Source organism: Chrysochloris asiatica, unplaced genomic scaffold (assembly GCF_000296735.1).
Source record: "Chrysochloris asiatica unplaced genomic scaffold, ChrAsi1.0 scaffold00132, whole genome shotgun sequence".
NCBI classification, from domain to species: domain Eukaryota; kingdom Metazoa; phylum Chordata; class Mammalia; order Afrosoricida; family Chrysochloridae; genus Chrysochloris; species Chrysochloris asiatica.
The window spans coordinates 5,825,557-5,847,097 of record NW_006408650.1 but is presented as its reverse complement, the minus strand read 5'-3'; the positions used below and the strand labels follow the sequence as shown (position 1 = coordinate 5,847,097).

The window sequence follows — 21,541 nt, the reverse complement described above, 5'->3', positions numbered from 1 at the left end:
CCTCCCGCCGCCCCGCCGCCATTACCATTGTTCTAGGAGGACACGGCCCCTTCCTCTTCCGGGGACTTCGGGGGGCTCTTGGAGCGCGAGCGGGACTTCGACTCCCTCTTGGACACGGGCGGCGGGCTGCGGGAGCGGGAGCGAGACCGGGAGCGCGAGCGGGAACGCGACACCGACGACGACTTGGACTTGGACCTGCGCGCCGAGCGCGACTTGGACGTGGAGCGGGAGCGGGAGCGTGTGCGGGAGCGCGACTTGGAGCGGCTGTAGCGGGAGCGGCTGCGGCTGCGGGATCGGGACCGGGAGCGGCTTCGGGAGCGGCGGCGGCGCCGAGGACTGCGGGCGGAGAGGGAGGGAGGGAAGAAGGAAGGCGGCGTTAGGCCCGGCCCCGCCCGGCGCCGCCATGATGGCCCGGCCGGCCCGCCGCCATTTCCCCAGGCACCACCCCCTCCGGGACCCCGCGCTCACCTGCGGCTCCGCCGGCCGTAGCCGCCGCCGCCGTATCTTCGCGGAGGCGGCCCGCGGCGGCTGTGATGCGAGTCGGGCGGGCGGCCGTAGCGCGCCATCTGCACGCGCAGCTCGCGGCCGTCCAGTACGGCGCCGTCCATGGCGTCCATGGCGTCCTCGGCGTCACGCTTGTCATGGAAGCGCACGAAAGCGAAGCCCCGGGATTCCTTGGTATAGCGGTCCCGGGGGATGTACACGTCGCCGACGCGCCCGTACTTCTCGAAGACGCGCCGTAGCGTGTCGGGCGAGGTGCGGTAGGTCAGGTTGTCCACCTTCAGGGAGGTCATGCCCTCCACGTCGGGGGGCGGGCGGCCGTAACTCATGGCTTCGGAGGCTGGGCCCGCGGCCCGGGTCTGCGCGGCGGGAAGAAGCGCTCTGTGATATCCGCGCGCGTCGACGGAGGCGGCAGGGCCTCTTTACGGTCGCTCGGCTCGACGCCGCGCCTGGGCGAGAACAGTTGCTTTCCGCGTGGAGACGTTGGCGGGGGTAGAAGCTAGCAGCGCGAGACGGGCGGGCGAGAAGTGCTCCCGACGCCACCTGAGAGACAACTGGACGGGTGCGCCGCCAGCGCCCGTTTATATCGCGACTCACAAAATGGCGCCCGCGCCACCCGGAAATGAATCCTCTGATTGGCTCGTTCTGCCACGCCTCGTAACGTCGCCGCCCCGCGCCCGTCCTCCAGCCCGGCACGCCTGCGCGGAGTGCGACGCACGGGCCGAAAAGCGCGCAGTCACTGCTGGCGGGAGGTGGGAGCGGACTGTACTAGCGGTTGGAAAGCCCGCGAAACACTCTTTCCGCCTGCCAGGAGACTGCGGAAGCGCTCGTGCAGGAGGAAGAGGCGGTGCTGCCTTCCTCGCTCCGCCTTCTTTTTTATGCCAATATCCGAGGTCCACGCAGCTTTTCTACTTGGTCCTTAGCCACGCCTCTGTCAGGTTTTACACGCACGCACTCACAAACACACCCCGTTTGCTTCCTTGTGTTCTCGGTTTCCTCAGAATCCGCGACGGCCACCCCCCCCACCCCTCCCTGCAGCCGGACTCCTCATTTCTGGCATCCCCATTCTAACCACTTGCTGGGCCCTGGAGCTTGACTCCGCTCCCCTTTTCAGACGGCGCCAACGCTGTCACAACGCGTCCATTCGGCCCACGCGGCCAGGGACTACATTTCCCAGCAGGCCGAAAGGCCGGCGCCGCGGTGGTTGTCAGGTGACTGGGTCGCCTGACCCGCGTGACTCAGAGTCCAGCGAGCGGGGCGGTGTCGGCCGCAGCGAGCTCGCCTTTGGCCCCTTAATCCCCTCGTGGGCCCCTCAGTCTGGAACAGCGACATTCTTGGCGCTTCTCCGGGTGTGGGCTCTTCCTTCTCGGATCTCATCCTAGGAATGTCCTAACTCTGCCCGGGGACAACTTCACCTGGAACCCGTGGTTCTGATCCAAGAACGGGCAGTTGACAGTTTGGCTGCCTTGCTCCGGGTTCTGCCTGCTCGTCTCGTCATCTCCTTTTCCCCCTCAGGATTGTCACTGGGTTCGCCCCAAGGAGAACTGACTGCCCGAGGTTGCTGACTTCTTGCAGAGCCAGCCAAAATGTCCCCGGAATCTAAAAAGCTTTTCAACATCATTGTTTTAGGAGTTGCTTTTATGTTTATGTTCACCGCCTTTCAAACTTGTGGAAATGTGGCGGTGAGTTGGAATCTGTCCTTGCTTTGAAGTGCCTGTCATCGTGCATTCCAGAAATGAGAATGAGCGTTAATTATATGTAACAGGGCGTTCAAGCTGCCCCCTTTGTTTCCCCAAATCTATTTATTCTTCCTTGTTTTGTAATTGTTAGCTTGGATTTAATTTCTTCTCCATGAATGAGTGTTAAACCTGACCGTTTGTTTTTCTGATTTGATTTGGGGTTCGGATGTTCGCCTAGTTCTTTTCTTTCTTGTCTGCATTAAGCGCTACACCAGGACTTTTGGATGTTTGTGGAAATAAAACCCAAGACACAGTTGGAGCTGTCTGTCCCACTTCTCTCTCCTCCTTTTCTTTGCTCCTAGTCAGCTTTCAGCTTGCTTAATTAAGCCTCGGTAGTGATTGCCCCTTTGTTGTGAATTTTCATGTCATTCTCTGCCTCTGCGTGCTTGGTAGCAGACTTTTCAACAGGAAACGAGATTGCATAAAAGTTGCCGTTGACTCCTTGTATTTTTCAAACAGCAAACTGTGATCAGGAGTTTAAACAGCACGGATTTCCAAGGCAGCGCATACACCAGGTACTGTACCTTATAATGGCTGTAACTTCACGTTTAACAGTAGTTAAAGTTTAAGTCCCATCAAAGTCACCAGCAATAAAATAAACTTTAGTGATGGTTACTTATATCCCAGGATCTAGACTCCTTGTGGTGGGGCTAGGGGCGGGGCTGGAGGGGCAAACATAATAGAGAAAAGGTTATGAGCTATAGGCTTCAGGTAGAATTAGACATTGGGTTTGACATCCTGGCTTCTGATCTTAGGTTCCTTCTAAGAGTTCAGTCACCCTGTTCACATAATGGTATGAAGCCCTTGGCACAGTGTCTGACATTTCATAAGCACTCAAGGGTTGTCATGATTACTGTAAAGGATGTTTTATGTGATTCGGAGCCCTTTAGGCTTCCTGTTGCTGTAATTTCATAACGATTAATACACTGTCATCAGAAGCCTTGTGATTGTGTCTAGTGCTTAGTTCCAGATTTACAGATGTTGAAAGTGAAGCACAAAAGCCTTCACAAGGTTCCACACACTAGGGTAAATAGAGGTGGGAAGGGAACCTAGTACATACAAGGGGGCTTCCAAAAGTGCGTGGAAAAATTCCATCATCTTTTCATGCCATTTTCCACGCACTTTTTGACGCTCCCTCGTATCTAGCACAAACGAGTTCTTTGATTTTCTTCTAGTTACATACTGGATTGCAGCAACTCTTCACACCTCTGACTTGGTTCACTTCACGACAAACTATCCTGAGCCGGCCTTTGTGTGTGATATTTGAGAACAAACCCCAAACCTGTTGCCTATCTAGTTGCTTCTGACTCACAGAGAACTCAGTGTACAGGAGTTCTGCCCCACGGGGTTTCCAAAGCTGTCATCTCTACGAAGGGAGCATGGTGGCTCTATAGGATACGTGTTGGACTATTAGCCGCAGGGTTGGTGGCTTGATCCCACCAGTCGCTCCACAGGAGAAAGATGAGGCTTTCTGCTCCTGCAATGATTTACAGCCTCAGAAACCCTATATGAGGTCTTTCTGAGTTGGAATTGACTTGATGGCACATAACAACAGCAATGATCTTAACAGAAACTGCCTGCCAAATCTTCCTCCCAAGGAGCGGTTGCTGGGTTTGAACTACTGACCTTTTGGTTAGCAACCCAGCACTTAACCACTGGGCTACCAGGGCTCCTAATGTAGAGTAAGGAGGTGGGATGATGCTCTTTGTTGTAAATGACTGTAATATACCACAACGTTTTGTAGTACCTTGCTTTTATGTGTACTTTAAAGAAATTTTGATAATAGGAGAGTCATAAAAGCTAAAGGAAGAATTTATGGTGGATTTAAAAATAATAAACCCCAAACATCCCACTGCTATAGATCCATTTCTGACTCAGAGCCACCCTGTAGGGTTTCCAAGGCTATAAATCGTTGCAGACACAGACTGTCAAATCTGTCTCCCAAGGAGCAGTTGGTGGATTTGAACTGTTGACCTTTCAGGTAGCAGCTGAGCATTTAACCCTACAGAGCTGCCATGAATCCTTTTATATATAATAAACCAAAAATAAATAAAACTCACTGGTGCAAAGACAATATTCTCCCATGTAAACGATTCACAATAAAAACTTAAAAAAAAAACCCACTGCTGTTGAGTTGATTATGACTCATGGTAACCCTGTGTAGGGTTTCTGAGAGGCCAGCCTCAGGTGTCACCTGCAGGGCTGCTGGTGGATTTGAACTGCTGACCTTGCAGTTAGCAGTCCTCCTCTAATAGTGTCTAGTAACTCAGGACCCTTGAAATGATTTTGTTCTTACTTTGCTATAAGATCTGCGTACTAGGACTGGATCTGTAGTTGATTAACAGTATAAGTGAGACCGTGAGGTTGAGTTAATGAGAATTCTGACTTAACCAAATTATAACTTGGTGCTTGATATTTATAGTAGAGAAATTTCATCTGCTTGCCAGGAGTTGTAGGCTGTTTGTAGAGCACATTGGCGGACAGCGGGCTCTGGAGTCAGATTGCCAGGCTTGGAGACCAGCCACCACCAGTGAGTCACCAGCTAGACCTTTGGAAAATTATTATTTTCTGTAAAATAATAACTACAGTACCTTCTTCAGAGAGTTGTTAGGGTTGAAAGAGAAAATACATGTAACGTACTCAGCATACCCCTGGCCATGGAGTAGCTTCCAGCTCCAGGGACCCTGTAGAACAGAGGTGTTTGCAAGGCTTTGGTCTTTACAGAGGCAGACTGGCACATCTTTCTCCCACGGAGCAGCTGACTAGTGGCCCATCTTCTGGTTAGCAGCTGTTAGGTGCTGTCGGGTCGATTCCGAATCATAACAACCCTGTGTACAAAAGAACGAAACGCTGTCCGACCCTGCACTGACCTCACTACCTTTATTACACTTGAGTCCGTTGCTGCCGCCATCTCATGCTGACCCTCCACTCTACCAACCACGTCAATATATCTGAAGTTAGCTATGATTACAACGTCCTGGGGTGGCACTGTGGGTTAATGCGCCAGACTGCAAAGCCGTTTGAACTGCAAGGTCGGCGGTTCAAGCTCACCAGCTGCTCCTCAGAAACCCTATACAGGGTCGCTATGGGTCAGAATCGACTCGGCAGCACTTAACAACAACAACAATAAGTGTGTTACTGGAGTCCTGGTGTGGTCCTATAGGATAAGCTCTCGACCACAAGGTCTGTTTAAACCACAAGGTTAACAATTCAAACCCACCAGCCGTTCTTCGGAAACCCTATACAGGGTCACTATGAGTCAGAACCGACTTAACAGCACATAACAACAACAAAGTACATTACTGGAATCCTGCTATGGTGCTATAGTATAAACACTGGATCGCGGATTTGGTTTGAACTGAAGGGTCAACAGTTCAAACTCACCAGCTGCACCTCAGAAACCCTATACAGGGTCTCTATGAATCAGAACCGACTCAATGACACTTAACAACAACAACAGTGTGTTACTAAGGACTCCTGGTAGTGTGGTGGTTATGCATTGGGCTGCTAACCTCAAGATCAGTAGTTTGGATCCACCAGCTGCTCAGCAAGAGAAAAATGAGGCTTTCTCTCCTGGTAAAGATTTCTAGCCTTGGAAACCCTCTACAGGGTCACTATGAGTGAGAAATGACTCCCCGGTGCTGAGCAGCAGTAACAGTGCATTCATTACTGGAGTCCTGGTGTGGTGCTGTAGGAGAAGCACTATACTACTATCTGTGAGGTTGGCAGTTTAAATCCACCAGCCGCTCTTTGGAAGCCCTATACAGGGTCACCCTGAGTCAACACTTAGCAACAACACAGTGCGTTTCTAATTATTCAGGCAAACTGATTCCAAGGAACTCTGTGTGTGTTTTGGATGAGAGTTTACAGAGCAAGTCCTTTTTCCTTCCAATAATTTGGACCTGTTTTGTTTTGTGACATTTACTACAATCCCCCCAATGTAATGATGCTCTTCCTTCTCTCCTCCTGGGTCCCCCAAACAGGAATCTGCCCCTCTTTCCCTTTGGTCTCACGGTTGCTGTTCATTTTATTGACTTCTCTGTTGTTTTCCTGAAAGGTGACCCCCAGGGGTGGGCTCAGATCCAGGTTTGAAGGGTGACTAAGGGCCATCTTCTCAGGGTATCTCCAGTCTCTGTCAGATCTATAAACCTGGTCTCTTTCTATGATTCTGGATTTTGGTCCACATTTTTCTTTTCTCCCAGTTTGCCCAGGACCTTGTGTGGTCCAGATCAGAACAGTTGGTAGTAGCAGTTAGGGTTAGGCACCATCGAGTTCTTCGGGTCTCAGGAAGGCGGAGGCTGAGGTTCACATGGTCCACTTGTCCTTTAGATGAATTGTTTCATTGAATCTGACTTTCTTCACTCTTCTTTTCCTCCTCAAAGGAAGAGGCCAAGAGTTGCCTCTAGCTGCTCACTAGCTCATAGTGTCCCAGGCTGCCCACCGCAGTGAGCTCTAGAGTGTTGTCTGTGTGAACCCCATTTCTTCAGTTGACTTGTCCCCCAGACTGTGGCCTTTAGTTCCAAGCCTAGAGACTCATTCCCTCAAGGTGCTTGTTTTCCATGACTTGGTCCTCTGTTTGCTCTACTAAATTGATGAATATATGCCACACATAGAAACACGTATGTAGCAGCTAACCACTGCCGGGCCCACGTATGGTGATGGGTTTAGTCACGTTCGCCTGCCCATACCTGTTCAGCTTGCACATCTGCTGAGTGTCCACTCGTAGGTTCCTATGTTGTTTGTGATATTGCAGGGTTGTGTCTGGATTTACATGTATACCTTGTATACCCCTCGCCTAATGTTATCGTACTGATCTCCCCCTTACCGGCCACGGCCTCTTCCTTCATCCAGGGGTCTTCAGTATTAAGTTCCGGAGACCCGGTAGCGTAGTGGGATACAAGTTGGGCTGCTAACCACAAAGTCAGCAAGGGGAAACTATCAACCCAGCTGCAGGAGAAAGAGAGGCTTTCTGCTCCCGTTAAGATTTACAGCCTCAGAAACCTGATAAAGGGTTGACAGGCGTCAGAACCTGCTCCATGCTCCATGGCACACTACCATCACCACCACCACCACCAGTATTAAGTACAAGTGAAAAGTTTAATATGGTATTAAGCTTAATAATGCGTTAATCAATTCTGACTAAAATTGTGAATGTTTATGAAAAAAAATCGAAGTAAATTTTTGAGGCAGAGCCCCCAAAGTCTTTAATCTTCCTTTTGTGTGTTATGTGCACAGCATGGCGATTATTTACGGAGTATTCTCTGCCTCAAACTTGATTACACCATCTGTGGTTGCCATTGTGGGCCCTCAGCTCTCTATGTTTGCAAGTGGTCTGTTTTACAGGTAAGTTGTAGCATCTGATGTCGCTCATCTATTGATTGACAGTACCTTCTCATTCATTCTAGCACATGTACGCTGCAACGGGCTTCCGTTCTCTTGTAAGTTGAATACCTTGTTTAAAAGTGATTACTAACAATGTTGTTGTTATTAAGTACCGTGGAGTCGGTTCCGACTCATAGTGACCCTGCACAGGGTTTCCGAGGCTGTAAATCTTTATGGGAGCAGAATGCCTCAACTTTCTCCTGCAGAACAGCTGGTAGTTTTGAACTGCTGAGCTTGAGGTTAGCAGCACAATTCGTAACCACTACGCTACCAGAGCTCCTTGATTACTAACAATAATGTATAAAAAAAACAAAACAAAACTCAAATTTGTCGTAAGTCGGGGGCTGTCTTTTTAATAGGAGTCCTAGTATGGCGCTGCGGGATAAACACTGGATTGCTAACCTCAAGGTCAGCATTTGAAACCCACCACTCACTCCTCAGAAACCTTAGACAGAGTCACTATGAGTTGGAACCAACTCAACGGTTCTTAACAGCACACACCTATTAATGAGAACTTGATGGCTTGAACTGACCGGACTGTGGGTATATGACTCTTTTCTTCAGAGAAGTCTTAATTGTTCAGGAATCCCATGTGAGAGAATGTGTGAATGTTTGCTTTTGCTTAACTGGCATTGAAAATACCAAACCAAGCCAAATGCATTGCCATTGAATCACCTATGACTTAGAGTAACCCTGTACAGGGTTTCTGAGGCCGTAAATCTCTACAAGGGCAGAAAGCCTCATCTTTTTCCCAAAGAGCCACTGGGGGATTTAAACTGCTTACTCTGAGGTTCACAGTCTAGTGCTTATCCTGCAGTGCCACCAGGACTCCACGGTCTTGAAACTAGCACCCAAAATCGATTTCTAAGAGAATTGAAAAGAGCTTTCAAGGAGATAATGCGAATTTGGACGGGTCATGTCCTGCCTAGAATCCAGTGAAATCATGACCCTTTTCTTTGGGGCTCTAGAGCTCCATGCAGCCTTACCGTGCACTAAGCTCTTGGTAAAGGTCAGCACACACCATCCGTCAGCTTGTGCTTTCACACGTATGAAATCAGAGATTATGGACTGAGTGGCTTGCGTTTGTCCCTTTCCTCAAATCCAGAGAGGTGTTTTCCAGGCTCCCTTAGAAGGTGTGAGCCCTCCTCCTAGTGAAGTCCTAGCAGGCATGCTTGGCATCCGATTGCAGATACTGTTTGACCATAATCCATTGACCTGTTATATTTTAGCGTGTACATTGCCGTTTTTATCCAGCCTTTCCCGTGGTCCTTCTACACGGCCTCCGTTTTCATTGGAATTGCAGCTGCTGGTAGGCATTTGTATTTCTGTCTCCTTACTCTGCTGGTGGTGGTGTCCCTGGGGGGGAGGGGGAGGGGACAGGGAGGGCTGACTAAGGGTATCGTTTATGGGTTGGGTACGCCAGGCCTAGCCAGCAATCTCCCGATGGTGATCAACTTGTGATTTGAATCCTAGTCCTCTGGACGGCACAAGGAAACTGCCTGACAATCAATTCAGATGAGCACACTATTGGGAGGAACAGCGGCATTTTCTGGGCTCTCTTACAGTCCAGGTAATCCTCCTTTGGTAGCTAAATGTATTATTTTTGTTACCACCTTTCTTTTAGATCGTCATTTTGCTAAAATTCAAATTCTCCACAGTATGTGACTTACGTTCCTTGCTGCATATTGTTGTTGAATGCTGTTGAGTCGGTTCAGACTCACAGCGACCCTGTATAGAGTTTCTAAGGAGTGGCTGGTGGGTTTGAACCACCAACCTTGCAGTTACCTACAGCCACACCAGGACCCTGCTGCATTTAGTAAAGATTCAGAGTTTTCTGGAATTGCTTAAAATGCATAAGGACCGCTGGTGCTTGGCTGTTAACCAGAAGGTCATCAGTTTGAACCCTCCAGCCCGCTCCCTGGGAGGAAAGATGTAGGAGTCTGCTTCTGTCCATCAAGATCCCAGCTTTGGAAACCCTGTGGGGCAGTTCTCCTGTGCCACAAGGGATCGCTGAAAGTCAGAGTGGACTTGACTTAAATTGGCATGACCCCTGCCACACCCTGGTGAGATCCACTGGCATGTTGTGTGTTCCACAAATGAGAAAACGGGCTTAAACCATAAGTCACATCTCTGATTGAAACTGTCATTGTCTCAGTTTCAAAGCCTATCCCTTCCCCGTGCGCTGCACTGCCTGATGAAACACAAAAAAGCTCATGGCCTCCAACTCACAGCTACGTTACAGGACAGTGTAGATCTGCCCTGCTGGGTTAGGCCATCGTGTACATGGGAGCCAACCACCGCCACTTTCTCCTGCGGAGTGGTGGGTTCAAACCACCAACCTTTTAGTTAGCAGCTGAGTGCTTAAGTGGTGTGCCATCAGGGCTCCTTGGCTACCTGGTAGCAATTGATGAACTGTCTCTATCAGCACTGAAGACCTACAGCACACCATAGACTTCCAAATTGCAAAGCAACCCCTGACCTGGATATCAGCTCGTTGGACCCCTTCACGGGTCGTCCCTAAAACGTTGGCATTTACAGGGCTTCACAAAGGCCGCACCTCTGCTCTCAGGGCAGATAGAGCAGATGGTTTCTTCCTGAGTTCATTAACTAAAGCATCCAATTGGATGCAGACAGCGAAATCATTTTGTTGGTTGGTTAGTTTTTTCCACCAAGGTTGTTTAAAATTTAGGATTCTTATTTATTTATTTATTTTTAATTTTGGATTTTGAAAGTAGTAGAAACTTGTTCCTAGGAGCTATTGCCAGAGTTTCCGATAAATCACATGCTTCAAAGTGAGTCACACCTCTGGAGATCAGATTACAGTCAGGTGGATCAGGACCCACATCCCATCTGAGTGGGTTACATTTCTCAGAAATTTCTGAGAAAGAGCCGCATGGATACTTTTCAGCGACCTAGGGTCGGTAGACACTTTTAAAAGGATGTAGGCGGGCCATTTCGCACTTTCTCTGTTTAACAGATTTTGAAAATTGTTTGAAGCCCCATCGATCTTAAAAACAATTTCCTGATGCCCTCTCCTCCCTTTTTTCTTTCCCTCCCAGCTTGTTCTTTGGAAATCTCTTCATATATTTTGCGTGGCAAGGGAAAACTCACATATCAGGTTTGTTTGTATTCCCTTTACTTAGTTACATTTAAAACAAAAAAAAATAATAAAATAATTCCGTAAATACTCATTATTTCTCTGTTCAAACATCGTTCCAATGAGCCTTGGTATCTGAAGGACTCTCAGCGTTACTGCTTAGTCACCTCTTTCCCTGGATTAAGGGGGTTAAACTTGGGGGCCGTTTATGTCTGTGCTTCAAGTAACAACTCAAGAAATGGAGACAGTTAACGCTCTGACCCGTGTGTTAGCCAATTGTCAGGAGACCTTGAAACTCTCTTCAGATGTACCTGTGCTCATCTTGGATTTAAAAAGAATGTGATCGGGGTCTCATGCTGCTCTTCTCTCTGTTTACGGGTCCCCGGTGTTACTCTACCAGGAGGATACAAGTGGAGGGCTCACGTTACCTCCTTGTCCTAAAGTAGAAATCTGACGAGGTAGAGTTGTGGTGGCGACCAGCCACTTCTGAACATAACTCTGATTCTGGAATTGTACATGCGAGCGATGCTATCTACTTTCTTCTCTTTTGTCCCCCCAGAGAGTGACCGAAGAACAGTGTTTATTGCCCTGACAGTGATTAGCCTTGTGGGGACAGTTCTTTTCTTTCTCATTAGGAAACCAGATTCTGAAAACATCCTAGGAGAAGAGGAATCTTCTGATGACCAGGACCCGGAAGTCAATGAGTAAGGAGTTGGGAACCATTCCTTCTATCTTAAATCTCGTTCTGGTCCAGAGATAACCAGCCTTTTAGCCCTAAGTGATCATCAGATATTCTCTGTAGGTAGCCTCAGTAGACCAAAGGGCAAGGCTGTGAAGCAGAGGGGACAAGGGAGAAGAGAAAGGATGTATTAAGGGAGATGTGGGCCTAACCTTTCCCTGGTAACTTTGGGTTGAGGATCCCTCAGCTTTACTGCGGGCAGCTTGTGTGGCCCTGTATGGGTCCAGAAATCCTCTTAATTTCTGGAGGCCTCCCTTAGCTGGTCCTGTTGAGCAGGCACCCAGCCCCATGTGTTTTTACAAGCAGGGACACAGGCTCACAAGGTTAAATTGTGAACAGTCTCTGCTCTGACTTAAAGGTGCTGCAGTGGGCTAAGTGTCAGGTTGTTAACCACAAGGCTGGCGGTTCAAACCCACTAGTTGCTCCGCGGAAGAAAGGTGGGGCCACCTGCTCTCATAAAGACGTTCCATTTCAGAATCCCTAATAGAACAGTTTGACTGTCTCATAGGGTGGCTGTGAGTCAGAACCGATGTCTGTGGGTTTATAAGGGTTGGTCTACAGCACACGTTTTTGGGGAACACAATTCATTCCCTAACAGGGGCTTAATTTTGTGGCAGGAGGATGGGCAATAAACATACAGGAGAAGATCAAAGTAAATGCTAGAGAAACAGAAAGCAGGCAACATTGAAGACCGTTGCCAAGACCAGGGTTCAAGCGTAGTGAGAAAAAAGCTCCAGGACAGCAGGCAGGAGGAGACCATAAGAGTTTGGATCAGAAAACAATCAGTAAGGTCTGGTTTTTAGCAGAATTCTCCTCACTGCTTATAAAAAGGGAAAATTCAGAAAGGCCCCACCCAGGCCTGTTACCATCGGCTCAGGTCTGCTGTTTTCTAGCGTTGCTCTGAGTCCTAAGCACTCCGATCAGATTAAATTAGAGCCGCCAGGCACTCTGAGCCCTGGAGTGGTGCTATAGGGTAAGCACTGGACTGATAACCATGAGATTGGCAGTTCAAACCCACCTGCCGCTCTTGGAAACCCTATACAGGGTCGCTATGAGTCGGAACCGACTCAACGGCATCACAACAACAAGGAGCATTTAAAATAGTTCAGTGAGACAGAGACCCTGGGGCGGGGGGCTGGGGGGACTTGGGGGTAGGCACTGAGGGCCATTGGAAGTATTTGACAGACCATGGAGCAGACAGACCTTTTGCAAACTTCAAGGAAAATGTGGTCATATTTCTGTTCTCTTTTCAGTTTTGAAGGGAAAAAATACCAATGTTTCCTTTTTTTTTTTTATAAATCAGGTCTGCCCAGAACAATATGACAAAGGCAGTGGATGCATTTAGTAAGTAATCTTTTCAGGGACGGCTGTCTTTCCCCCTTTCCCTGGTAACTTTGGGTTGAGGATTCCTCCAATATTTTCATCTGTGCAGGTAGGCCGTTCGGAACTATGCTAGCCTTTTCAGTCAAGAGCTCTGTAATGGGACACACTGCCCACTGAAATGACTGTGTGAGGGAGACAGCTGGGAGTTGGGGTTCTCTCAGGAGCTGGGGGTTTGCTGGGAGAAAGGAAGGGCAGTGGGAGACTGTTAGCTCTCAGCATCGAAAGAGAGCTAGTAGCGAGGCTCCAGAGTTGATCCCTAGCCAAGGACACACTGCTGGGCTCGTCCCATGTTTCACTTCAGTTCATTCTCCCCATCCCATGCCTGGCTTGTAACATACACCCCTTAGGATCCCTAAGGAGCCCTGGTGGCACAGTGGGTTTCATGTGGGCTGCTAACCACTGAGTCAGTGGTTCAAACCCACCTGCCGCTCCTCAGGAGATAGATGAGGCCACCTGCTCTCATAAAGATGGACAAGTTCAGAAACCCGAGGAGCAGGTCTACCCTGTCCCAGAGGGTCATGATGAGAGAGAATCCATCCGACGGCAGTGGGTTAGGCTTTGGTATTGTTCCCATTTCACAGATGAGAAAAGCTGAGGCTTAGAGACAGCAAATGTGTGACCCAAGGTTAACCAGCTCGTAAGGGGTTTGAGCCCCTGCTGTCTGACAGACAGAGCAAGCCATTTTCATCAGGACTAGCTGGAGGCTTCTTCAGAAACAGGCGCCATGTGGCCACTTCTTGCTTTGTTTCCCCAGGAGAGAGCCTCTGACAGAGGCAGTTACTCTCCAGCAGGAAGCAGCTTTGCGGGGGGGTGGGGGGTGGTGGGGGGCACATTCTTGTGTAACTCCCTTTAGGTCACTGGACTCCTTCATGGCTAATGACTAAGCCTGCAGGTTGGCTTTGGTGGGAGTGTTGGTTCTTGACCTAATTAGCTGGGACCCAGGACAGTTGACACAAAGCATGGTCACTTTTGGCCCAGGGGTTCCTGTAAAATTTCAGGAAGTAAATTCATTAAGATTGCAACTCAATTCAACAGAGGAAAAGCTAACATTAGGATGATTATAGTGAGAAACAGGAGTCCTGGTGTGGTGCTGCAAGATCAGCACTGGAATACTAACCACAAAGTCGCCAGTTCAAACCCACCAACTACTCCTTGGAAACCCTACCAGAGCATTGTTATGAGCCACTACTGACTTGATGAAACTTAACAACAACTAAGAAACAAATAGGCAGAATTCAAGTTCCTAGTCTCAGATGCCCAAGGAAGTGGTGGCCAGTACTAGATCATTACGAAGCTGCCCCATGACTCTTGAGTCCAGTCTGGAAGCTGTCCCATGATAATGCCTCTGGGGTTTGGCACTTCGCCAGATGCTGACTCCCTACAATAGCCTAACCATTAGTGATCTCACTGAATTTGTGTTTTTTTTTTTTTTTTTTTTTAATTTATAATAGCTAGAGATTACATTGAAGAAAATGGAACACTAGGATACATTTCAATACTTGACAGGTTTTCTTTCTGGAGCCTACACTTTGAGCATGTTAAGAGGCCTCGTCAGCTGCTGCCCCAAAGTATTGGTTTACTGGCCTTCTTGAACAAAGGGTTTTCTGGTTGAAGGAATAGTTTCGAATATTTGTTTCCTGAGTTCAGATCTAATCTAGTACTCCTCTGTTTTTACAGAAAAGTCTCTGAAGTTATGTGTCACCAAAGAGATGCTCCTTCTTAGCGTGACCACTGCTTACACAGGTAGGTCCTCCCATGGTTCTCTTGCTGCCTGGCAACAGTAAGAGCTTCAGACATCCACCGTGTAGTTACTGCTCACTGGCTGAGGCCCAGTCGGGCGCTGCTTTTGGTCACCTCAGTTGGGGTCTGTGTGGCTACTGACAAAGTGTGACTGAGACTGGAACTGCCAGTGTCTTGCCCATGTCTGCCGCAAGGCTGGGCCTGTCTCCCTTGTTGTCACAGAGATCCCTCCAGGTGACCCCTTCCTCCAGAGAGGAAGGCCGGCCTTCCTGCATTCTGATATGTAGGCCTGGAACTGGCCCAGCAAGTCTGTGCTGCCATCTGCATTGTTCAAAGCAAGACCCAGGGCCTGCCCACATTCGGTGGGGGAGGGTTCTATGTCCAGGCACAAGAACTGGAAGGGGTCGTCCACTGGGACCATCTTTGGAGACTCTGTTGTTGTTGTTGTTGTTAGGTGCTGTTGAGCTAGAGCTTGGTCCTGCTGCGGTCACTGTCAGTCCATCGCGCTGAGGCTCTTCTACCATAGTTACTTAGTGATTATGGGACAACACGGAGCATACAGAAAACTCCCTGTGACTGCCTCCCTGTAGCTTTCAATGGATGAAGATCATTTCCGACATTTCACGGAGTGACCACATGATCACGCGGTGTGCTGATAGGTGATCAATCTTAGGATGGAGGAGTCCTGGTGTGGCACTGCGGGTTAATGAGCTGCACTGCAAGGTCGGTTTGAACTACAAGGTTGACGGTTCAAGCTCACCAGCTGCTCCTCAGAAACTCTATACAGGGTCACTATGAGTCAGAATTGACTCATAGGGTACAAAATCTGTTCAGGCTAAATAGAGTAGACATTAACCAAACTAGTAGCTAGTGTTGTTGTAGTTGTTGTTAAGTGCCATCAAGTTGGTGCCAACTCATAGCAACCCTGTCACTATGGAGTGGCTTCCAAGGAGAGTGGCTGGTGAGTTTGAACCGCCAACCTTGTGGCTCAAGCTGACCTTGTGGTCCAGAGCTTTATCCCACAGTGCCAGTCAGCTACAGCTCATGGTGACCCCATGTGCAATCGTAGCAGAACTGTGCCCCACGGGGATTTCAGTGGCTGGTTTCTTTATTGGCAGTAGATTACCAGGCCATTCGTCTGAGACCCCTCTGAGGGGACCGAACCTCCATCCTTTTGGTTAGCAGCCAAGTGCTTAACTGTTTACACCACCAGAGAGTCCAGAGTAAACACTGTTGTTGGTGCGGTGGTCTGGATTCTGACCCTTCAAGACTCCGTGCGACTGGGTGGAACTGCCCCCTGAGGCTTTCTAACTGTAATCTTTCTGGGAGTCAGGGTACCAGCTCTTTCTCCTTGGAGCTGCTGGGTGGGTTTGAACTGCCAACTTCAGTTAGCAGAGTGTGTTACCGTGGCGCCATCAGGACACCTTAGAATACACACTAAACACCTTAAATTTTACAGCTACGGCTCTGTCACATGAAGGAGACAAGGAACTCTTCTGATTTACTGCTCTTTAGATGTTTGGAATTTTCTGAGGACAAAGGGATTCAGGAAGTGTTACTGTGTGTTAGGTGTCCTGGTGTGGTGCTGCAAGATAAAGCACTGGACTGCTAACCGCAGGGTCTGCGGTTCAAACCCACAGCCACTCCTTGGAAACTCCATACAGGGTTGCTGTGAGTCGGAATAGACTCGACACACTTCACAACAAAATTGGGTGGCGTGCACTGCTGTTTTGGGCATGCATTCCCATTCCTGGGAAAGCTAATAGGGTCACAGGCGTGTTGGAGTCCACTCGCCATCTTGTGAATTACATCCTCTGCCCATCTCAGTCCCTGCCAGTGCCCACAGGTCACCGTTTTAGACACAGAGATGCCTTTGCACATCTGGTTTGTATATTTTTGCTTCAAATATGCAACAGCTGCCACATTGTGGTGAACTCCTCCATTCCATCAGTCACGCAGCCTCAGGTCGTGCTGTGCTTATGGAACATCGGGTCAGGCCACGTGCCTTGTGTTTTCTGTGAGAGTGGGGAAGGGCCCACTCACATTCCACTGTCTCCTAAAGGTCTGGAATTGACGTTCTTCTCTGGCGTCTACGGAACGTGCATCGGCGCTGTCAATGACTTTGGGACAGAAGAGAAGAGCCTCATTGGACTCTCGGGCATCTTCATCGGCATTGGAGAGATTCTAGGTTGGTTACAAAAAAAAGTCTGCATTACAGAGAAAGTCAGTTTGTTAAGATTACATTTGAACCCTGAAGTGCACGGCCTTTCTCTCTCCCTGCCCTTCTCCTTTTCCATGTTTATTTTCTCCCCAGCTAGTAGGTCTTTGTTTTGTTTTTCTGTGATCACAGTTGTAACATATGTATGATACATATGAATGTGACATAAGCACTGGCTTGCTAATCGCAAGGCCGGCAGCTCAAACCCACCAGCCGTTGCAAGAAAACCCTATACAGCAGAGTTGCTATGAGTCAGAACTGACTCAACCTGTGGAGGTTATAGGGATTAGGATTTACAACACATATTTGTGGGGACACAACTCAGTCCACATTGTTTTGTTGTGAAGAGCTGTTGAGGCAGTTCTGACTCATAGTGACTCTGTGTCGGGTTTCTGAGGTTGTAAGTAAGTCTTTATGGGAGCATACAGTCTCCACTTTCTCCCAGGGAGTGGCTGGTAGGTTTGAACTGCCGACCCTGCTGTCAACAGCCCAGTGCTTATCATCCCACAGAGCTACCAGGGCTCCTTTGATAAGGATTATAGTAAAAACATGGCAAATTGATTCAGATCGACTCAGGGGGCTCTTTTGTGTAGGACCTGATAAGTTGCTCCCACTTTTTTATTCTATTCTCTGATAAAGATCAAAGGGTAAAAGGTGACACTTTTGGGTGGTACAGTAATTCACAGGGAAGAACTACAGGAGCATCAATGAATGGGAATGACACTGATTTGGCTGCCTCTCTTTTGTCCTACAAGTTGACATTTGAGACTTCTCGTGTGGCACTGCAGGTTAATGAGCTGGACCACAAGGTCAGTTTTAACCACAAGGTCGGTGGTTCAAGCTCACCAGCCACTCCTCGGAAACCCTATGTAGGGTCACTGTGAGTTGGAAGCAACTCAATAGCACACAACCACAACAGTTGTCCTTTGGTCTGCATTGTCTGCAAGTGCTGAGGTGTTGGGTTCCTTGGAGGCCTGATCACTGGAGAATATTTATCCCTTGGCTTCTTGTTCATAACATCCTGCTGTCCTCACTTTGTAGGTGGAAGCCTCTTTGGCCTACTGAGCAAGAACAATCGCTTTGGCAGAAACCCGGTTGTGCTATTGGGCATCCTGGTGCACTTTGTAGCCTTTTACTTAATATTTCTCAACATGCCTGGGGACGCCCCCATTGCTCCCATCGAAGGAACGGATAGCAGCGCTTACATCAATCCCAGGTACAGCGGTGGCTGTTTCTCGGGTCATCCAAGGGAGGGTGGCAAGATTTTAGCTGGAGCCGCTGACCCTCTGTGGACAGTCTGTTCTTTCCTGAGCTCATCTGTCAAGTGTTAGTGTGATCAGGATGTGTTTAAATAAGAATCCAGGAGAATCTCAAGTTAGTTTTGGGATGCTAGCCTCCCCCTTCCCCAAATATTGCTCTCCATTTAACAAGTCTTTTTTTTTAGGGGCACCTAGGATCTGATTTGGATCTTATAGCTCTGCTGCTTGAGCAGTGCAATACTGAGGAATATTAGGGGCTGGAGGAAGAACAGACAGGAACAAGGAAGAATTTGCCAGCTGGGCAGATGGTCAAGCCCTTTCAGCTGTTTACATAGACTTTGCTGAGATTGTCTCAGTGTCCTTAGCTCACAGATTAGTTCTTGACGAAGCCATTTATGTCTAGATGCACAAATCCAAGGGGCGCCCAGGCCCCCAGCAACAGCAGTTGTTTCTCGAATACTTAGTAGACCAGTTTTCTAGAATGTAGACGTGAGTGAGTTTGTGGGTCAGTTCTTTTTTGGGTACATTCCAATATGTGTTCTTGTTGAAGTGTGGAAAACTCAAAAGTAAAATGCCCATGTGGGTGGGGTACCTTTCTTTTTTAGTTCCTACATTTGAAAGAACTTTAGTAAATATTGGTGATACTCAGCACTATGTTCATCTGTGTCTTGTTTTGTTTTTTAGCAAAGAAGTTGCCATCCTTTGTAGTTTCCTGTTGGGGCTCGGAGACAGCTGCTTCAATACCCAACTGCTGAGCATCCTAGGCTTCCTGTATTCTGAAGACAGTGCACCAGCGTTCGCAGTCTTCAAATTTGTCCAGGTATCCCCTTCTCAGACTGTGTGTACTTAGTTATTTTACCTTTTTGTTGTGAATCGGTGATGGATTACTGGGCAGATCAGTTTCCCTTTCAACAATTCCACACATTTTGTGTCATCTCATTGATTACAATGCCCTCACTCATCCCACTTCCTCCTGTGTTTCCTGTTTCCATTCCTTCTCCTTTCCTAATCTTTCTGAACTCTGCCCTTGGGTAATTGCTGCCCTTACCATCTCAAATGGCTGATGATTCTAAGGAGTTTCTACCTCCCTAGCGTTGTTGTTCCCCTTATAGAACTGTCTGTTATTTGGCTGAAAAGTAAGCCACGGGGTGAATTCCATTCCAGACCTGAAAAGGGAACTAAGTGCCATAGTCTTGGGGCTTCTGCCCAACCACTTAGCCTGCTCTTCTCCGTTACTAAGTAGGTGCCCGTGTGTGTCAGAGTAGAGCTGTGCCCACAGGGTTCTCAGTGGATGATTTTTCATAAGTAGATTCCACTCATGGTGCCCCATGTGTGTCAGAGTAGAAGGGCTCCACAGGGTTCTCAGTGGATGATTTTTCATAAGTAGATTCCACTCATGGTGCCCCGTGTGTGTCAGAGTAGAACTGTGCCCACAGGGTTCTCAGTGGATGATTTTTCATAAGTAGATCCCACTCATGGTGCCCCGTGTGTGTCAGGAGAACTGCGTTTCATTCGGTTTTCAGGCTGATTTTTCTGAAATAGATCAGCAGACCTTTCATCTGAGCTACCTCTAGATGGACTGAAACCTCCCAACTTTTGGGTTAGCAGCCTAGCATAGGAACTGGTTTCCTCAGCCAGTCACCATATTATGGTTAATGCAGTCTGAACATCCTTTAAAAGGCTGTTTGATGAGAATTAAGAAAGCAATGAGTAGTGTGATTTCTTTCCCCCGCTTATTTGGATAAGAGCTTTCACATTCTGGTCTCTACGGCTTCAATTAGACATGGCCTCCCTTAGGTACCGGAGTTCCACTTATTCGTAATATGTTGTTGTTCGTTGCTGTCGAGTCGGCTCTGACTCCTGTCCACCTTGTAGGGTTTCCGAGGAGCATCAGGTGGGTTTGATCCCTGATCTTGCTGTTAGCAGTCCAGGCTTATCCTGCAACACCACCCCAGGACTCCTGTTCGTGGTCTCACTGTGTGCGCACCTTGTTTCACTACAGGCATCCCACACTACAAACCAGGTCTGTTTCGGACTCTGCCGGTAGGCCAGTCGAAGCAGGTGCATCCAGTTCTTAGCTTTACGGGTCCAGGAGGGTGCTCTGGTGGTGCTCTGGGTGAGGCATTGGGCCGTTTACTGCAAGGTTGGCGGTTCTAACCCACCAGCTGTCCCCTCGGAGAAAGATGAGGCTGGCTGCTTCAGTAAAGACTTAGCGTCTCAGAAACACCGTGGAGCAGTTCTCCTCCGGCCCAGGGTCACTGTGAGCAGAATCTTCTACGTCCCGGGAGTGGGAAGAGGTATCTACGAGGGAGCTGCCTGTGTGTGCTCTGACCTTCACACCACACTGCTTTCAGTAGCAAAGATTGTCACATCACCAGCTGTCAGTGGTGGTTGCTGGGGTTGGTGACTAGTACAGTCCTATCTAAGGAGCTCTGGTGGCGTAGTGGTTACGAGTTTGGCTGCGAACCTCAAGATCAGCAGTTGGAAACTCCCAGCTCCTCCATGGGAGAAAGCTGAGGTTTTCTGCTCCCGCAGGGTCGCTCCAAGTCAGAATCCACTCCATAGCATACCACCATAGTCCTATCTCGGGACAGGGACGGTGCTGCCTGGAGCAGTCGAGCGCTGGGTCGGACAGTGGTAGGGCCCCCGACTCAGCCATGAAGCTGCTCCGTTCAGTGACCTGTCCTCACTTTGTGACCTGTCTATCTTGTTTGTTCGTAGTCCATCTGTGCAGCCGTGGCATTCTTCTACAGCAACTATCTTCTCCTCCCCTGGCAACTCCTGGTCATGGTGATATTTGGGTTTTTCGGAACGATCTCTTTCTTCTCTGTGGAATGGCAAGCTGCCGCCTTCGTAGCCCGGAGCTCTGACTACCGAAGCATTTGACCAGGGAGCCAGTGAGAGGCGAGCTTCTTCCGAACTCGAGTTAATGGTGGAATGCTGGCGGGGAGAGGCCACCAATCAATCATTCCCCCTCCATGTCGGGTGATGTTCAAGGTGGAAATCAAAGAGTTAAGACTGTTAAGGCAGCCAGTGTCTGGATTCGAGTTTACAGACAGTAGATATTTAAGGGAAATCTGATCTGTCGATTATAATTGTTCAATGATGTTTTTCGATTCAACTTTCTCCTGTTACTTGCAGTCAGTGTTTTCTTCTCCCTCCTGTTCTCATTGAAAGGTCCTTCTTCAATTTAAAATAGATCCTTGCTGGGTACTGAGTGTGGGGGTGCTTTACTATATTGTAATAGTGAGCATGTGCCACCCCACATGTGTGTCTGCAAAGGACATTGAGATATGAATAATGAGGAGCTGAAATGGACTTCTTAACTTTGAAAAGATTTGCACTCTTTTCCTCTCTAAACGTTTTGATTCAATGAGTGTTTTTACCTTGCAGTTCATAGCACGGAGTGATCATTTAAGTACAGAGAGTCCCTGACTTACGACAGTGTTCCAATCCGACGACTCCATCATAAATCAGTTCTAG

At 48.5% G+C, this 21,541-nt stretch overlaps 2 protein-coding genes across 2 annotated transcripts; one reads left to right on the top strand and one right to left on the bottom strand.

The window, feature by feature from the left end:
* Positions 1–32: 32 nt before the first annotated feature.
* On the bottom strand, positions 33–830 carry SRSF2 (serine/arginine-rich splicing factor 2). Its single transcript, XM_006869544.1, has 2 exons — positions 469–830; positions 33–336 (listed from the first exon to the last, which is right to left on the bottom strand). The coding sequence occupies exons 1-2, from the start codon at positions 828–830 to the stop codon at positions 33–35; spliced, it is 666 nt and encodes a 221-aa protein (XP_006869606.1).
* On the top strand, positions 416–20,944 carry MFSD11 (major facilitator superfamily domain containing 11). The gene is made up of 14 exons (XM_006869545.1): positions 416–761; positions 2,017–2,183; positions 2,700–2,755; positions 7,476–7,583; positions 8,852–8,931; positions 9,096–9,192; positions 10,682–10,740; positions 11,279–11,423; positions 12,762–12,802; positions 14,519–14,584; positions 16,644–16,769; positions 17,841–18,015; positions 18,743–18,878; positions 20,780–20,944. Exons 2-14 carry the CDS (start codon positions 2,088–2,090, stop codon positions 20,942–20,944), a joined length of 1,350 nt encoding a protein of 449 aa, XP_006869607.1. The 5' UTR covers positions 416–761; positions 2,017–2,087.
* The last annotated feature ends 597 nt before the right edge of the window (positions 20,945–21,541 follow it).

Bases quoted from the DNA above. Each gene is read 5' to 3' on its own strand.
- MFSD11 (XM_006869545.1), top strand. From the start codon at position 2,088: ATGTCCCCGGAATCTAAAAAGCTTTTCAACATCATTGTTTTAGGAGTT. The intron at 7,584-8,851 runs GTAAGTTGTAGC...GTTATATTTTAG, and splicing joins GCAAGTGGTCTGTTTTACAG to CGTGTACATTGCCGTTTTTA. The intron at 18,879-20,779 runs GTATCCCCTTCT...GTTTGTTCGTAG, and splicing joins CAGTCTTCAAATTTGTCCAG to TCCATCTGTGCAGCCGTGGC.
- SRSF2 (XM_006869544.1), bottom strand. From the start codon at position 830: ATGAGTTACGGCCGCCCGCCCCCCGACGTGGAGGGCATGACCTCCCTG. The intron at 337-468 runs GTGAGCGCGGGG...CTCCGCCCGCAG, and splicing joins TACGGCCGGCGGAGCCGCAG to TCCTCGGCGCCGCCGCCGCT.